The sequence below is a fragment of the Parus major genome, chromosome 14 (assembly GCF_001522545.3).
Source record: "Parus major isolate Abel chromosome 14, Parus_major1.1, whole genome shotgun sequence".
Classification (NCBI taxonomy): Eukaryota; Metazoa; Chordata; class Aves; order Passeriformes; family Paridae; genus Parus; species Parus major.
The window spans coordinates 1,796,092-1,812,232 of NC_031783.1; the positions used below are offsets into that span (position 1 = coordinate 1,796,092).

The window sequence follows — 16,141 nt, forward strand, 5'->3', positions numbered from 1 at the left end:
CCACCGAGAGTCACTGCGGGTCACCGAGAGTCACTGCGGCCCCCTCGTGTCACTGCGGCCCCCGCGGGACCCCACCAGACACGGTGGCAGCAGGACCCCGAGGCTGTCCCTGTCCCCATCCCGTCCTGGGCCGCGTTCCCCGGACAAGCGGTGCCTCTCAGGCTGCTGGGGACGTGCCACAAAGCGCTGATGGGTGTTGGGGACACGTCCGTGCTCGGGAAGCAGCCTTTAAACCAGGGGTGTCTGTGCCGTGTCCCGGTGCTCGGGACTCTGTCCCTGCCCGGGGCCTTTCCCCCGCCCGGAGGGTCCCCGCTCACAGCGCTCCGCTGGAGGAGAGGAAAATCGGTGACCGTGGGACAGCAGGGTCACAGCGCAGCCACAGCTGCGCCGCAGGAGGGGACAGAAGCCCCCAAGGGACATCCCGTCCGCTGGAGGGACAGAGGGGACGGGAAGGAGGGGAAGGAGGGAGGACACTTCACTGCCAGTGGTGGTCCCAGTGCCGGCGGGGACAGAGCCGGAGAAACCGAGCCCGTGAGCAGCCCCGGGCACTGCTGAGCACGGCTCGGCTTTGCCAGGGTCCTGNCCCCGGGCACTGCTGAGCACGGCTCGGCTTTGCCAGGGTCCTGCCCTGTCCCCCAGCACAGTCCTGGGGACACTGAACCCCCTGGGACCTTCAGGGAGCGCCAGCTCCGGCTCTGCCCCATCCCGGCCAGCAGAGCCCGTGAGCCGCCACCCGGCCGGGATGGAGGGACGGGGACACCGCCAGGGGATGGGACAGGATGGGGACAGGATGGGAACAGGATGGGAACAGGATGGGAATAGGATGGGAACAGGAGCTCTAAGGGGCGGCACAAGCAGGGGACTGGGGACAGGACGGGGATGTGGAAAGAGAACCCAGGGCAGGAGGGGGAAGGGGCTGAAGGCCCCCAGGGTTGGGACAGGGTCCCCAGGGGCAGGACAGGGATGGGGACAGGGTCCCCAGGGGCAGGACAGGGATGGGGACAGGGTCCCCAGGGGCAGGATGAGGATGGGGACAGGGTCCCCAGGGGCAGGATGAGGATGGGGACAGGGTCCCCAGGGGCAGGACAGGGATGGGGCCGTGTCTCACCGGAGCCATAGCAGCGGAGCCCGGGGAGGTTCCGGGCCAGGCAGCGCCCCAGGGAGCCCATGCTGGCCCTGGCGGCTCGGACCCGGCCTCGGTCGGTCTCCGGAGGCTTTAAGGGCCCGGCCGAGCCCGGGGACGGGTCAGGCTTCCGTCCCTCCCCTTAAAGCAGCAGCCGGGGCCGGGCGGCCGCCGCGCCTGCTCGGGATATCCCGGGACGGAGCATCCTCCCCATCCAGAGCATCCTGACACGGAATATCCTGACACGGAATATCCTGACACGGAACAGCCCAGTTTGGAATCCCAAACCCTGCCAGGGTGGGAGCACAGCCCACACCCATCCCGAGGGCAGGAACCAAACCTGCCTCGTGCTTTGCCCTCGATTCACCAGGCAGGGAGAGGCTGGGTCAGCCCAGGCCAGCCTGAGCTGGGGCACAAGGGAGTCCCCAGCCCCGGGAGCAGCCAGGGCAGGGTCCCCTGTGGGGCACAGACCTGCCCTGGACACAGCAGGTGCTGGGGAAGGGGTGCAAGACCCTGGGGGCAGAGGAACTGCCCAGGTGGGAGCCCCTCTGATCCCTTCTCCAAGCCCGTTCCAGACCCCAGGATGGGAAATCACTCTTTGCTGGGCTTCCCACGTGCTCAAACACCTCATGGGAGAACAGCTTGACAAGTTCATGGAAAAGCCTGGTTGCTTTGAGCCCATTTCCCAAATCTGTGCTGATCTGAAGGACTGAGGAGTGTCCTGAAGGCACACACAGAACCAAGCTGAGGGCTGGGCTCTATCCCACTCTCCCTGCCCAAGGCACAGTGAGTGGGGGGACAGAACCCCTGCCAGAGCCTGGGGGCTCTGGGGACCTGCTGTGCTCAGCACCATGGCAAAAAACACCCCAGTGGCTCCCCAAGGGCAAATGGACTCAACAGGTTGTGAAAAAGAGACTTCCTGCCCTCAAGCAAGGGGTTGGGAGTGGGGAAAGGCCCCTCTCCAGGGTCTGCCAGGCCAGGGGGAATGGGACAGAAGGGTGGCAAAGGGGAAAGAGGTTTTAGGACAAGGGGTGGCAGATTGGAGCCTGGATTTTGAGCACCTGGCTGGCATTGACCAAGGGAAAATCTTGTACTCTCACCCCTCTGTCAAGCCAGGAAAGAGAAGCAGCATGATCCTGGAGATCTGCACTGGGATGAAATCCCTTCAGCCTAGCTCCAAAGGGAGCCACAGCCAGGGAACTGCTGGAGGAGGTGGCTGCCAGCTTCCAGTGTCCCCAGTGCAGCTCAGGGCAGGGCAGAGCTGCTGAGAGCGCCCAGGAACAGCTCAGGAGCAGGGCCAGGTCTGGACTCTGCACTGGATGTTCCAGCAGGAACAACAAGGACTCCAAGATTCATGTGGAGACTGTGGCACTCCGGGTGTTATTGCAGCTGTGGCTGGCAGGGAGCTGGCACTCACCATCAGCCACCTTCCCCTCTTCCCTCAGCCCTCTGGAGGCAGCTCAGCCCCCACCTGCACAGCCTGGAGCAGGTGAGGCACATCCTGGGCATTTGGACTCTGCTCCAGGACAGGGAGCCCAAACATCCAACTGGTGCCAGTTCAGAGCCTGGGGGCAGGGACTGCACAGATTTTCCAAACAGCATCTGTCACCTCCCAATGGCAAACGAGCACAGGGAAGGGGCTTGTCCACAAAGCTGAAACAGAGGAACCAGGGAGTGCTGCCACGCTCCAGCTCACCCCTGACACCTCCCAGCTGCAGCCACATCACACCCACATCTCCAAACATTCCAGGAGAGCTCCCTTCCCAGTGCCTGGTGCTGTTCCTGCCACTGCAGCTGCCCACTTAGCCAAAGGGAATTAAGAATGATTCCACAGAATTGTGGAATGGTTTGGGTTGGAAGGGACCTTAAAGCCCAGTCCCATCCCACCCCTGCCATGGGCAGAGACACCTTCCACCATCCCAGGCTGCTCCAAGCCCCATCCAGCCTGGCCTTGGACACTTCCAGGGATCCAGGGGCAGCCACAGCTTCTCTGGGCACCCTGTGCCAGGGCCTGCCCACCCTGCCAGGGAACAATTCCTTCCCAATATCCCATCCATCCCTGCCCTCATTCAGCCTAAGGCCATTACCCCTTGTCCTGTCACTCCACGCCCTTGTGAGAAGTTCCTCTCAAATTTAATCTATTAAATATAAAAATGAAGACTGATTTAACACTGCTTCCTTACCAGAGACCTCAGGGAAAAGAAATCCTTCCCAGTTTCACAATCAGAGATCCACAAACCCCACACAATCTGGTCCTGCCTGACTGGTGTCTGGGATTTTACCAGACAGGTGCCACTACTGGGGCACTGGTCAGAGGGTGAATTTGAGCTCCAGGCTCCCTGGGAATGGGGAATTCCTTCCTGCAGGCACTTCATGGTCGATGATTCAGACAAGAGTGCTGGAGGGAATGAATGCATCACCACAGCATGTGACAGAAAACTCAACGAGGAGACAGCAGAAGAAGAAGCCACCACTGATCTGCACCTTCCAGGAGCTGCTGGACTTGTTGGGATCCTTGCTGGCTGCTCCTCATTCCTGATCCTGGGAAAAGCTGTGGATCACCACCTGTTCATTTACAGAATGACTTAAGAGGGAAACTAACCCAGCCCCAAGTTATTTAAAACAACAAAGTAAGCACTTTATTCCCATTAAGCATGTTGTTTTAGTATCACAATGGAATGATGAGAAAACGTTTAAAAAAAAACCCAAAAAAGTCTCTAAATCCCCGCAAACATCGGGGAGCTTTTCAAGGCAATTTAAAAACAAAGGGAGTGACAGAAGTGCCAAACCAGTCCCAGGTCAGGAGCCTCCTCCGAGAGCTGGGCGGGGCAGGAAGGTGGAATGACACGAAGGTACGAATGTCTCAAGTGGTCTTTGGCGCTTCTGCCTCGTGTTTGATACGGACATGATCTCTCCAGACACCTCCAGATGCAACAAAGTGCTACAGGAGCCGAGGGAAAGCCCCGGGAGAGGGATTTCCCAAGAGTCGGGGTGCCCCGGGGATGGGCATTAAGACACATCCTGCTGGCTCCGGGCTCGGGCAGGGAGAGCTCAAGGGAAGCGGTGGAGAGCGGTGGATCCAGGGCAGGAAGGCCCGGGAGGAGAGGGGGAGCTGGCAAACCGAAACACGGAGCTGTTCCCTGCGGAAGGGAGGAGTCCAGGGCAGTCACTATAACTTCACAGTGCCCGGGGGCAGGCTGTCGTTGCACAGTCTGTAATAGCGCAGGTCGTTCACCAGCCTGTGCACGTTCTGTGTGAACGAGGGCAGGTCCTGCAAGGGACACAACAACAACTGCTGGGAACACACAGGGGCACACACCCCGAGGGTGTTCACACATCAACAGATCCATCCTGACCCGGCCTCAGCACAGGCAAATCCGGTTTCTGGGGCTGAGATGGTTTCAGAGCTGACTGCAGATATCCAGGCTCTGCTCCCATCTCCGGCTTCTCATCGTGCAGTGAGGCCCGAGAGGAATGCTCATGGAATCATGGAATCATGGAATGTCTGTGCTGGGAGGGGCCTAAACCTCATCCTGTTCCAACCTCCTGCCATGGACCTTCCCCTGTCCCAGGCTGCTCCAAGCCCCATCCAGCCTGGCCTTGGACACTTCCAGGGATCCAGGGGCAGCCACAGCTTCTCTGGGCACCCTGTGCCAGGGCCTGCCCACCGTGCCAGGGAACAATTCCTTCCCAATATCCCATCCAGCCCTGCCCTCTGGCACTGGGAAGCCATTCCCTGTGTCCTGTCCCTCCATCCCTTGTCCCCAGTCCCTCTGCAGCCCTCCTGGAGCCCCTTCAGGCCCTGGAAGGGGCTCTGAGGTGTCCCTGGATCCCTCTCTTCCCCAGGTGAACACTCCCAGCCTGGCTCCATGGCTGGATACAGCACTAATTCCTTGCTGCCCTCCTGCCAAGGCTCCTGGGTGTCGCACACTCCCTAACAAGGGCTGATATTCCTGAAGAGCAGTTGCCTTCTAGAGCCAAGCAATTTCCCCAGGGTTCCATTCCTATCTTCACCCTTGGTCTCCAATTCCCATCCCCTCCCTCAGGACAGGGAGCACTCAATGGACAACCCTCAGTGAATGGAAGCAGAACCTGCTGCTCTGCAGTGCCATTCCACCTGTTTCCTCCCCACACAGGAGGGGTTTGCAGGAATTGGGAGCCTTTGCAGGTACTCTGTCCTTACTGTAACCCTCAAACATCTGGCCAGCAGCTGGAGCGAGATTTAGGCAAGGACCTGAGCATCCCACTTGGGAACAGATCTACTCCAATAAAAACTTCCTCCAGGACACATTCCCTGACTCCCACAGCACCCTGCAGCCTGAGGGATGAGCTGGCAGCTCTGCCACCCGCAGTGAGAAATCCTTGGCTGGGAATTACGGAAGCGCTGGGAACAAAAGGCCTGGAGACATTCCCAGCTGCAAACTGGCAACACCACAATGCTGCAGGTCCCCTCCTTACCCTGTCCATTTTGAAATTCCTCCCCAGCACGTTCTTCTGGTTGGAGTCCACGCCGTCACAGCTGGCCAGGAACTCGGGCAGGAAGGCGGAGTAGAAGCCGTCGAAGTCCACCGAGGCCATGTTGTAGGTGGCGATGCCGATCTCCTCCTGCAGCAGGTCATGGGATTTGTGCACCAGCACCTGCAGCAGCACGTTCACAAACTGGAACAGCATCGTGGTCCTGAAGATCTTCTGCACAGGGAGAAGGGCACTGGGTTAGGGGACTTCACTCCTCCCATGGGAGGACAAATCCAGCAAGGACAGAGCAGCCCCGGCTTCAGCGGAATCTCCAAACTCTGGTGAGTGCTGAGATGATTTTTTCAGCCAAGTCAGATCAAAAATGGCTAAAATAAGCTCAATTAGTATCAGCTTTAAAGTTAATGTTAGATTTGGCCACACTTACATGGTTTGGGGTTTCAGGGACACCTCAGAGCCCCTTCCAGGGCCTAAAGGGGCTCCAGGAGAGCTGCAGAGGGACTGGGGACAAGGGATGGAGGGACAGGACACAGGGAATGGCTTCCACTGCCAGAGGGCAGGGATGGATGGGATATTGGGAAGGAATTGTTCCCTGGCAGGGTGGGCAGGCCCTGGCACAGGGTGCCCAGAGAAGCTGTGGCTGCCCCTGGATCCCTGGAAGTGTCCAAGGCCAGGCTGGATGGGGCTTGGAGCAGCCTGGGATGGTGGAAGGTGTCCCTGCCCATGGGAGGGGTCTAAAATTAAATCAGCTTTACAGTTCCATCCAGCCCAAACCATTCCATGCTCTGACCCAAGTTTTAAGCATTGGCAAAGCAACCAGCATCAAGTCCCACTGCAATTCCAGCCAGGTGTTCCCTGCACAGTGCTCCTGGCAGCCAGGGAATGTGGCCAGATGCCTGGAGTCGGCCCCAGGCACCTGTGAACACAAAGGGCTGCCCTTCAGGTGTGACCACAGATGAGAAATTGAAAGCTCTGCTTTCCCAGGCTGACCAGATTCCCTGGATTCCAGATTTAATCCTTCATGGCAGCAGCTAAGGGGAGGTTACAGGGCCTGGAGGATGGGTCCAAAGAGAGATGGAGACTCCCACGTGGCAGTGACCTGGGAATATTGGATACCTGCAGCTGCCCAGGTGGGAATGCTGGAGGCACTCACTGTCCCACTGATGATCCCAATTCCTGCTTCCCCAGACAAACCTCACTGTCACTGTGTGTTCTCTGCTCTCCCTCACTGTCAGAGGAGGGAACACATCCAGGCTTTGTCTGACTGGAGCTGGGATCCCTCCCATTTCCAGTTCCCACTATCAGGAAACTCCATTCCAACCTCCTGGAACAAGGCAACAACCCAAAGGCTGTGGCACAAAACCCCCAAATCCTGACCTGGACTTCCCAGTAGTTTAAAACCAGTCCCAGGACAGCTCCCACCTCTTCCCAGGCCCAGGGAGCACAGGCTCAGGTAGGACCCACCTTGTGGTACAGCTTCTGCTTCGTGTTCAGTGTCTCCAGGTAGAAGAGGTTCTGTTTGAACAGGTGAATGTCAGGCTGCAGGAAAGACTGGCCAAATGCCTGGGAACAAAGCACAGTGGGAGGAAGAGGATGGAGACCAGCACAAACATCAGACCTGCCAGGTAAAACAACAGCATTTCACAAACCCCATGGAAGTGCAGCAAGCCAACAAGAGACAGTTCAAATCACCTGTGCTGCCACCAGATCCGTGGGAATGACATTTTGGTGGGAACAGGGGCACATCCCTGCAGAGCAGCTGCCAAGCTGGGTCCACTGGGCACAGGCAGGCCAAGCTGGCACTGGAGAGGGCCAGGGATGCTGAGCCCAGCTCCCTGGGCAGGCAGGCTGCTCAGGAAGGGCAGGGCTGCTCCTCAGGGATGTCACCCACAGCACCACAGCACGGGGAACAGAGCAGCCTCAGGCAGGAGCCCAAGCAGACGTCACTGCCCTGATTTAGGATTTGGAGATGAGCCCTGGGAGCCAGGGCAGTGAAGAGCCCAGAACAAAACCTGCTGGACCCTGAGCTGGTCTGGCAGGGCTGCACAGTGTGTGATCAAACATCTTTTCCACCCTGAACACCTCCAAAACACGGGACAGGGGGTGAAGGTGGATGAGGTCAGCTCTGTACAGAGACAGGCAGCAGGATTTTAACAGCTCCTCTTCAAGGCCTTGTGAACAGAAGAGTTTATTCTCCCACATGATCCACTTATTGTCAAATGGACAGAAATGACCCAGATCCCATCAAGACTGAGCCAGTTCTGGCCTTAGATCTCAGGTGGAAATCAGCACACAAACTATTAATATCCCCCACACAAAGCACTGCCTGTGGGGACACAGAACATCAGAGTTTTGTATCAGAGCAACAAGAGCCAAGGAGTAAAACAAGCTGTGCAGCATTGTCACCCAAAAATGAGATTATTACATAAATATCTTCCAGAAATGAGGCATTCAAGAGACTTTGGAAGTGTTACACAGCTATAGGTGAAAGAGATGCTTGGACAGCCCAGCACAGGAACCAGCCTGGGTTTCATTCACACCAGAAGGTGGCAGGAGAAGGGAAGGGCAGAGAGAAACAAGAGCCAGTTTATGTCAGTGCCAGAGCTCCCTCTCCACATGTGCACCACAGAGGACCCAGTTCCTCCAGGCACTCCAAGATGGGGAAACTTGCTCAAAGTCCTCCCACCTGCAGTCCAAGGTGATCCAGGAATTGCAAGGGAGCTCACCTGGCCAGCTCTGACTGAACTAACACACGGAACAGTCTGTTATTCTTAAAAATGCCAATGTCCCAACCTGAGAAGGTGCTGTGCCTGCCTTCCAGGGCCTGAAGGGGCTCCAGCAGAGCTTCAGAGGGACTTGGGACAAGGGATGGAGGGACAGGACACAGGGAATGGCTTCCACTGCCAGAGGGCAGGGATGGATGGGATATTGGGAAGGAATTGTTCCCTGGCAGGGTGGGCAGGCCCTGGCACAGCTCCCCAGGGCAGTGGTGGGGTCACTATTCCTGAAGGGATTCAGAAGGTGTGTGGATGTGGCACTTGGGGACATGGGTTAGTGGTGGCCTTGGCAGTGCTGGGGAATGACTGGACTCAGTCTCAGAGGGCTTTCCCAGCCTTGATGATTCTGTGATTCTGTGTTTAATGAGCTCCCCTGCAGGACAGCTTCTGGGGAGTGCTGGGAATGGCTGAGTTACCTGCATGATGGCACTGAACTGGGCTTCATTCTCCATCTGCTCCTCTGCCACTCCCCTCTGGACACTGGCCAGCACACTGGATTTGAAGAAGTACCTCCAGTTGTGGTGCAGGACCCGGAAGAGCAGCTCAAACAGCTCTGCCTTCACATCAGGGGATGAGCGCTGGCAGGAGAGGGGCACAGAGCTCAGAGCAGGCTCCTCTGCTGGGATCCCACCCTGGTCCCACCCACCCAGGGCTCTGCAGCCAAGCCCTTCTCCTGCAGGGGCACCAGACCCAGCAGCTGTAGGATCCTGCTGAAAACACATGGCTGACTCTGAGTTGTACCTCCTGCTTTGATCACCTCCCTAATTTTAGCTTCTCTTGAAATCCCTGACAGAATCCTCCACCCACCCTCCTTCCAATCCCACTAACCACTCCCCCACAGGGTGTTTTCCCTCCATCCTTTCAGCTCTTGGAAATCAAAGCTTCACTGCTGCCACCCCCTCCTCCAGCAATGAGTTCCCATCCCCTTCCCTGCCCTGGGAGAGCTGTCCTACCTCTGCAATGATGGGATACACCTGCTCCATGCACAGCGAGATCACACTGGGCAGGAAGGGTTTGAACACCTGGCCTGGCTCCTGCACCACCACCTGCAGGATCTTCAGGAACTTCTCCACCACCCGGCAGCCCGTGCTGCCCTCGTGCAGGATGCTCTCTGCCAGCTGCTCCCTGGGACACAAACAGCCATTAGCAACATTCCCAGACATCCAAAGGCTCATCTGCATTTCTGGAAAATATGTGATGCCTCTGAAATGCTCAGTTAATAGTGGCCAAGCACATGAAGCCACACAAAGGGGGGTTGTGACTGAGGGTTGACACACTCCTCTCAGCAAGAAAAGATGAGTGAGGGGACACTCTCAGACCTTGGGCAGGAGCTAACAGGGAATGTGAGAGTCCAGCCAGAGAGGCTGTGGGAGAGCTGGATTTGCACAATGGCAGGTATGACTGGTGAGCATGCACCACGTCTCTCCAGACTTGTTTTCCTCAGGTTCAGCCCTGGGATGTGACAGAAGTCTGGCCACAAAGGCTGGGAACAGCCCTCTTTAGGGACAGGGAGCTGAGCAGCTCCTCAGATCAACCATCCTGAGGAGTAAGGAAGAAGTGACCAGTGTTGGGCAGTACCTGGTGAACATGTTCAGGAAGGTCTGTATGATCTGCTCAGTGAAAGGCACTCCCATCTGCACCCTCAGGCCTTGGAATAGGGTGAGGAAGAAGCTCAGCATCTCATCTGTCACATCTAAGAGAAGAGAAAAGCAAAAGGAACATGTCAAGGAAACATCCAAATGCATCAATAAGTCTTTTATGTGTAAGTCTGAAGTTTGCTCCTCCTGTTCAGGGAACACCATTTACTCTTGGGAATTTACCAACAGGGTTGTCTGAGAAACTGAAACCATCAGCTGGTTCCTACAGGGCTTCAAGATTGTTCATCCCCTTCCAAATCCTGCCAGGGAGGACAAGCACAGGCAGCACCCAACCCTTCAGAACAACCACAGCCCTGCCAGCAAGGCCTCAGCGTGCTCAGAGTGCTGGGAGAGAGCTCAGGGGCAGCTCCAGGCCCATCTCAGTTCTCACTGCTCATACAGGGTTAACAGGAAACACCAACAAATCCAAAACATCCACACAGCTCGGGGTGGAGGAAACAGAATCCAGCTTGTTTTTTTGGCAGGAGCTGAGAAGACCCTTCTGCCTTCAGAAGTGAGCATGTGGTGATGCAGTGAGCTGATCTGATCAGCACCCAGCTGATCCTTCATCCACCCCAAAAAAGACAGGATAACAAAGCTGGAGCTGCTCAACTCCTCCCTCATCACACAGCTTTTGATTGCCAATAAATTGCAATTGATGAGGCTGCCAGCCTGTTATGAACACAGCAGCTCCCTGGAGTCACAGCACCTTTGCTGCTGCTTTGGATCCTCTGCATTTCTCTGCTTTTGTCTCCCCTCTACCCCATCACTGAGAAAATCCCACCCAGCTCCAAGTGGAACAGGAGGAAGCACCCTGATGTGACACAAAATGCAAGCTGCTGGCCAGAAGGCTGCCAAGTGACAGCCCTGGTCCCATCTCAGAGAAAAAAATCCCCAATCCCACATCATTTCACCAATCTGATGACAACTCTTCCTCTTCAAGCTTCTGCACAGAATGTAAATGGCAAATAAAGCCAGAAAGGGTATTTAAAAACTTTTTTTTCTATTTTTTTTGTGCTCAGGACCAGCTCCTCTTTGAACCTGTGACAATCCTGCCTGGATCCTGGCTGGCAGGGATGTCCCTTCCCTGCTGTGGCTCAGCCCAGCTCTCCCAGCACACCCAGGCACAGCAAAGCCACACACTCCACACCCACACCACAACTCTGTGCTGCTGCTCTGGGTGTTACCAGGAGCTCAGAAAGCTACTCACAGCATGACCCCTGGCCTGAGGTTATACCTGACTGATGAATGAAAGCTGGGAAGAGGGCTAGTGAGACCTGCACGGATTCTTGCAGCGACTGATAACAGATCTGCCGGGACTTGGTGGATTCTCCAGAGACACTTTCTACAATATCTTCCAGAACGCTCAGTGTCTGGTGGATGATCACTTTGGCTGCAAAACAAGAGAAGTGATGCTTCTTGCATGTGCCAAAACTGCTCACAGGTAAGAGGAAAAAAAAATTAAGCTCACACACAGAGTAATTAAAAGAACTGATGTGTGACACTGCTGATTTCTGTATGATTCCTCAATGAAAAAACCCAAAAAACACCCAAAACCAGACCCAAAGCATATACAGAGGTTTCCCTGCACCCCTGCCAGGAGTTTCCTTGCATTCCTCCTACATAAACAAACCCCCTCCAGTACTTCCCAAGTCTGGAAGGAATTCTTATTTTCCCCCTTCACTTTTTACAACCACGATCTTCATTAACGCTGCTTCCAGCCAGCATTTCTAACACTACAACACACTGTTCAGTACTCCCCATGCAATCCTTACTGTTTAAACTTTTATCCCAACCCTGATCCCACCTTCCTTAGGAAGGCAGCACTTCAGTGGATGTTTACAGGTGGGATGAGAGTGCCCTGTACAGAGCAGAAAAGCCTCTAAGAACAGAAAGAAAACACAACCCGCTCCTTCCCCGCTCTCCCCGTATGCAAAACGTTTTCTCAGCCAAAATAATTCCTGGCAAATCAGCTTGATGACACTCCCCAGTGCAGGAGGAGTGAGCAGGACACTGGTACTTACTGTCCTCCAGCTGCACCTTCCTCTGGGGCAGGCTGGCCGTGGCCTTGAGCTGGCGGTAGTCCCTGGTGAGGGCGGACACGAGGCTGGCGTGGTTGGTGGAGCGCACGGCCCACTGCTGCTCGCTCTCGGGCAGGTTGGGCCAGGGCAGCAGCAGCACGTTGGACAGAGCCCTGCACACCAACACCTGGGCCTGGGAGGGACAGCAATCACAGCCACAGAATGGTTTGGGTGGGAAGAGTCACGGAATGGCTTGGGTGGGATGGGAGGTTAAAGCTCATCGTGTTCCACCCCTGCTTTGTGCATCTCTGATGTGTGGGAGGCTCTGGATGAGCTCTGCAGAGCTGCTTGGACACTGAGGAGGGATTGCAGCTCCCAAAACACCCACACAGGGACATAAACCCCGAGCTCCTGCTACCCACAATGAGATGGGGGAGCAGAAAGCCACCTACAAGGGCCCAGGCAGCAGCAGGGCTGGACTGACAGCAGAACCATTGAATCATGGAATGGTTTGGGTTGAAGGGACATTAAAGATCACATAATTCCAACCCCCTGCCATAGGCAGGGACACCTTCCACCATCCCAGCCTGGCCTTGGACACTTCTAGGGGTGGATTTGCACAACTTCTCTGGGCAACAATAAGCAAAGAGACCGAGTTTTAACTTTTTTTCCAAGTTAATTTTTGCTAGAGCACAAGCCTGGAGTGAAATGCCATTTTAAGGCTGTCCCAGACACCAGGGGTGCTCACTGTTCAACAGCATAGCAGAGCCCAAGTGAAAACCACCAGCTCTGCAAGGAGAGAGACAAGCAAAGCTCCAGGGTTTAAGGCCTGGAAGCAGCTCCCAGCTCTGTCAGCCCTTCCCTGCACCAGTAAATCTCTGGTGTTTATAAAAACAAAGCTGACTTTACTTTCACTACTCCTCTGGTTTACATGACGAGCTTCTGCACTTGTGCAACACTCTGTGCTTCCCTGCCAGCACACAACACAACCATATCCCAGCACTGTGGCTTTTCAGTACTATAAATGGAATATATTTATATTATTTACATTGCTTCTGCAATATAAATACTTGAGTTTCACAACAAACTCTTTGTGTGGGTCAGAATCAATGTGCCTGTACTGTCAGGGGGCACACAAGAGTGGTGTTTCAGATGTAAAGATGATGCAGAACTGGGGATGGTGTCAACAAATGAGAAAAGAACCAGATCTAAAAGGTGTTTTTTATCTTGTGCTGTTCCTTGAAACAGATCACTAATTACATACAGTATCACTGTAATTCCTGGATATCACAATACAGAGATTGCTGCTGTTCCACGTGATTTTTGAGGTTACCCCACCCACCCATCTTCCCAAGGACACCTCATTTCTACATCAGGCAGCTCTGGCCAACTGACCTTGTCGGGGAGGCGCTGGGCAGAGGTGTCAGTGATCCTGTTGAACACTTTCTGCACGGCTGGGATGCTGATCAGGAACACTGGGCGCACCGTGGTGGCCAGGGACACCAGCAGGTGGCACGCAGACAGCAGCAGCTTCTCCTGAACCTGGCAGAGAGAGAGAGAGAGAGAGGGGTCAGTCCCAGCAGCACACACTCAGCTGCCAGGACCTGGGAGGTGCAGCCAGGGGGGTTGAGCTCTGCTCCCAGAGAAAAGGGACAGGGTGAGAGGAAATGGCCTCAAGCTGCACCAGGGAGGTTTAGATTGGATTTTGGGAAGAGTTCTTCATGGAAAGGGGGGTCAGGCATAGGGTGCTCACAGCAGAGGTGGAGTCCCCACCCCTGGAGGGATTTAAGAGCCGTGTGGCATTTGGGGACAGGAGTCAGTGGTGGCCTTGGCAGTGCTGGAGGTTGGACTTGATCTTAGAGAGCATTTCCTAAATGATTCTATGATTTATTTGTCAACCAGAGCATAGCTGAGTTCCCTTAATACCACGAGAGAGACAGAGAGACTTCCCTGCTTTCAAGCCATAAAATCATTAAATTGAGTTTAAAAGCCTTTAAGTTGCTTAAGCTTGTATTACCCTGACCCCAGTGCTGCTAGGACACCTCCCCAGCCCCCAGGGGAGCAGAGAGCAGCCCCAGCCCCCAGGGAGGCAGTACCTTGGAGCTGATGAGGGGGGTGATGGCCTCCAGCGCCGTGGACACCAGGGAGATGAACTGCTCGGGGTTCTGCCGGTGCACCTCGCTGTAGAACTGGGCCAGCCAGTGAGCGTAGGCCTGCAGGGCTGCCAGGGACTGGGCATGCCTGGGGACACCAGGGGACACAAGAATGGTGTTTCAGGCAAAGCTGGCAAAGTGGATTGTAAAAAAAATCCTCACTGCTTTTTTGGTTTTGGTTCTGGACCCATCAAGGGAAAGGTGAGAAGTGATAAAGCCAAGTTAGCACCAATTGGTACCTGACTGTAACCACACATGATCACACTTTTATCTCATGAAGATTGAGTCAGGAAGTTTCAGAGGTGTCCCCCAAATGTGTGACAGTGCTGCTGTCTCAGGCAAGCATTAGAAAATGATCACAGGTTTCTTCAGGGACAGGGAAAAGGGTGAACCCTTGCTGACAGATCATGGAAAACACCTCCCCAGTTGCTGTGAACCAGAAACACCATTAAAACAACATTTTAGTGCACAAATTTCAGTGCCATTAACTTGAGACTAATAGGAGAAATCCCATTAGTTATACAGAGATATGGTGAAATTTAGTGGGGGACTTTGAGGAGCTGCTGAAGGTGCAATTACAAACCAGAACAAACATTCAAATTCTGCTCACAGAACTCCAGCTGGCAGGAAACAGGTTTGTGCTGACAGACAAAGTCTGTCCCAGAGGTGATCTGTGACCAGCAGCACCAAGATTTCACACTGTCAGGCAGTTGTTTGTCCCACAAATGGCTTGCACAGCTGCAAGGCTCAGGTTTGTCTTGGAAGATGAGGATTTGAAACCCTCAACTGGGAAAAATCTCTTTTACCTGAGCCACAGATCTGATCTTGGCAGCAAAAAATCCATCAACTGGATTTACAAATAAACTGCACAGTACACAGTGGATCCATTTCTTTAAAATATCACTGCTGTAACACTTATTTCCTCATTAATTATCCTGCTTTTACAGTCACCAGCACAGGGCACAATCCCAATTTGCTCTCAGAGCTGATTTAAGGGGCATTTTTCCTTCTCAGTACAAACATGTTTTTCCTTTAAGTGACCTGGGTACTTCCATTAGAGGAAAGACTTGACTTTGATCAGCTGGAAAAGGTGCTTTCCTGGGGAGCTGCCAGCAGCAGGAGAGGCTGTTTCCCAGAGTGTCTGCCAAGGAGGGGTGTGAGCAGCAGATCCAACCCTTCCCCACACTCACACATCGATGAGGTCAGGTTTCAGCACCGAGGGAACGGCTGTTTCGATGTTGTACAGTTTGATTTGGGATCCATACAACGTCACTTTTACCAACCTGCAGGTGCAAACACACATGGCAGTGCAAAGGGATTGTACAAATCTGCTCCAGTACCTGATCTAGGGCAGCTCTTCCCTGGTGTGTGTCAATATTTAGCTAATACAGAAATGAGATTTTGACTATTTAGCTTGAAATAATTCAGAGCCTACTGCAGTGTTTGGGATAAAATGGAATATGTCAGATGTTCTTGCACAGAAATGAAAACACAAAACCTGTGTAAATGCCTGAAATTCTGCCATTTGTAACTATGTGCTAATTTAGTATCTTAGAGAAGAATAATAAAATGTCTGCCCCTTCCACTTTCACAGGTCTTTTCATTTAAGAGAAGAATAATGGAATTACCAAGGTTGGAAAATACCTTGAAGATCACAAAGTCCAACCATCAAAGGAGGTTTTGGTGATTTAGTTTTGAAAGATACAACTCTAATCAAACTCTGTGTTGTTTCATTGCCTCACAAATGCAGATGCTGGAACACAAGTCCCTCCCCCAATGTTTTCAAGTGACTGAGTTTATCTCACTCCATCCCTGCCATGACAGGGACACCTTCCACCATCCCAGGCTGCTCCAAGCCCCATCCAGCCTGGCCTTGGACACTTCCAGGGATCCAGGGACAGCCACAGCTTCTCTGGGCACCCTGTGCCAGGGCCTGCCCACCCTGCCAGGGAACAAT

The 16,141-nt window shown here is 54.3% G+C and overlaps 1 protein-coding gene across 5 annotated transcripts in view; it reads right to left on the bottom strand.

Moving 5' to 3' along the window:
• Positions 1 to 3,314: 3,314 nt before the first annotated feature.
• Positions 3,315 to 16,141, bottom strand: part of XPO6 (exportin 6) — a 55,468-nt gene continuing 42,641 nt past the window's right edge. For 3 of the 5 annotated variants that reach the window (XM_015643080.3, XM_015643079.3, XM_015643081.3), the window contains 11 exons: positions 15,375 to 15,467; positions 14,128 to 14,272; positions 13,427 to 13,573; positions 12,035 to 12,224; positions 11,248 to 11,403; positions 9,952 to 10,066; positions 9,327 to 9,498; positions 8,790 to 8,951; positions 7,061 to 7,159; positions 5,582 to 5,812; positions 3,315 to 4,394 (listed from right to left, as the gene is read on the bottom strand). In XM_015643080.3, the coding sequence (XP_015498566.1) occupies positions 4,293 to 4,394; positions 5,582 to 5,812; positions 7,061 to 7,159; positions 8,790 to 8,951; positions 9,327 to 9,498; positions 9,952 to 10,066; positions 11,248 to 11,403; positions 12,035 to 12,224; positions 13,427 to 13,573; positions 14,128 to 14,272; positions 15,375 to 15,467 (1,612 nt within the window). In that variant the 3' untranslated portion in view covers positions 3,315 to 4,292. Of the gene's footprint in view, positions 4,395 to 5,581; positions 5,813 to 5,849; positions 5,965 to 7,060; positions 7,160 to 8,789; positions 8,952 to 9,326; positions 9,499 to 9,951; positions 10,067 to 11,247; positions 11,404 to 12,034; positions 12,225 to 13,426; positions 13,574 to 14,127; positions 14,273 to 15,374; positions 15,468 to 16,141 lie in introns of those variants that run through there. The other 2 variants (XM_033517859.1, XM_033517860.1) reach the window with 2 other exon arrangements.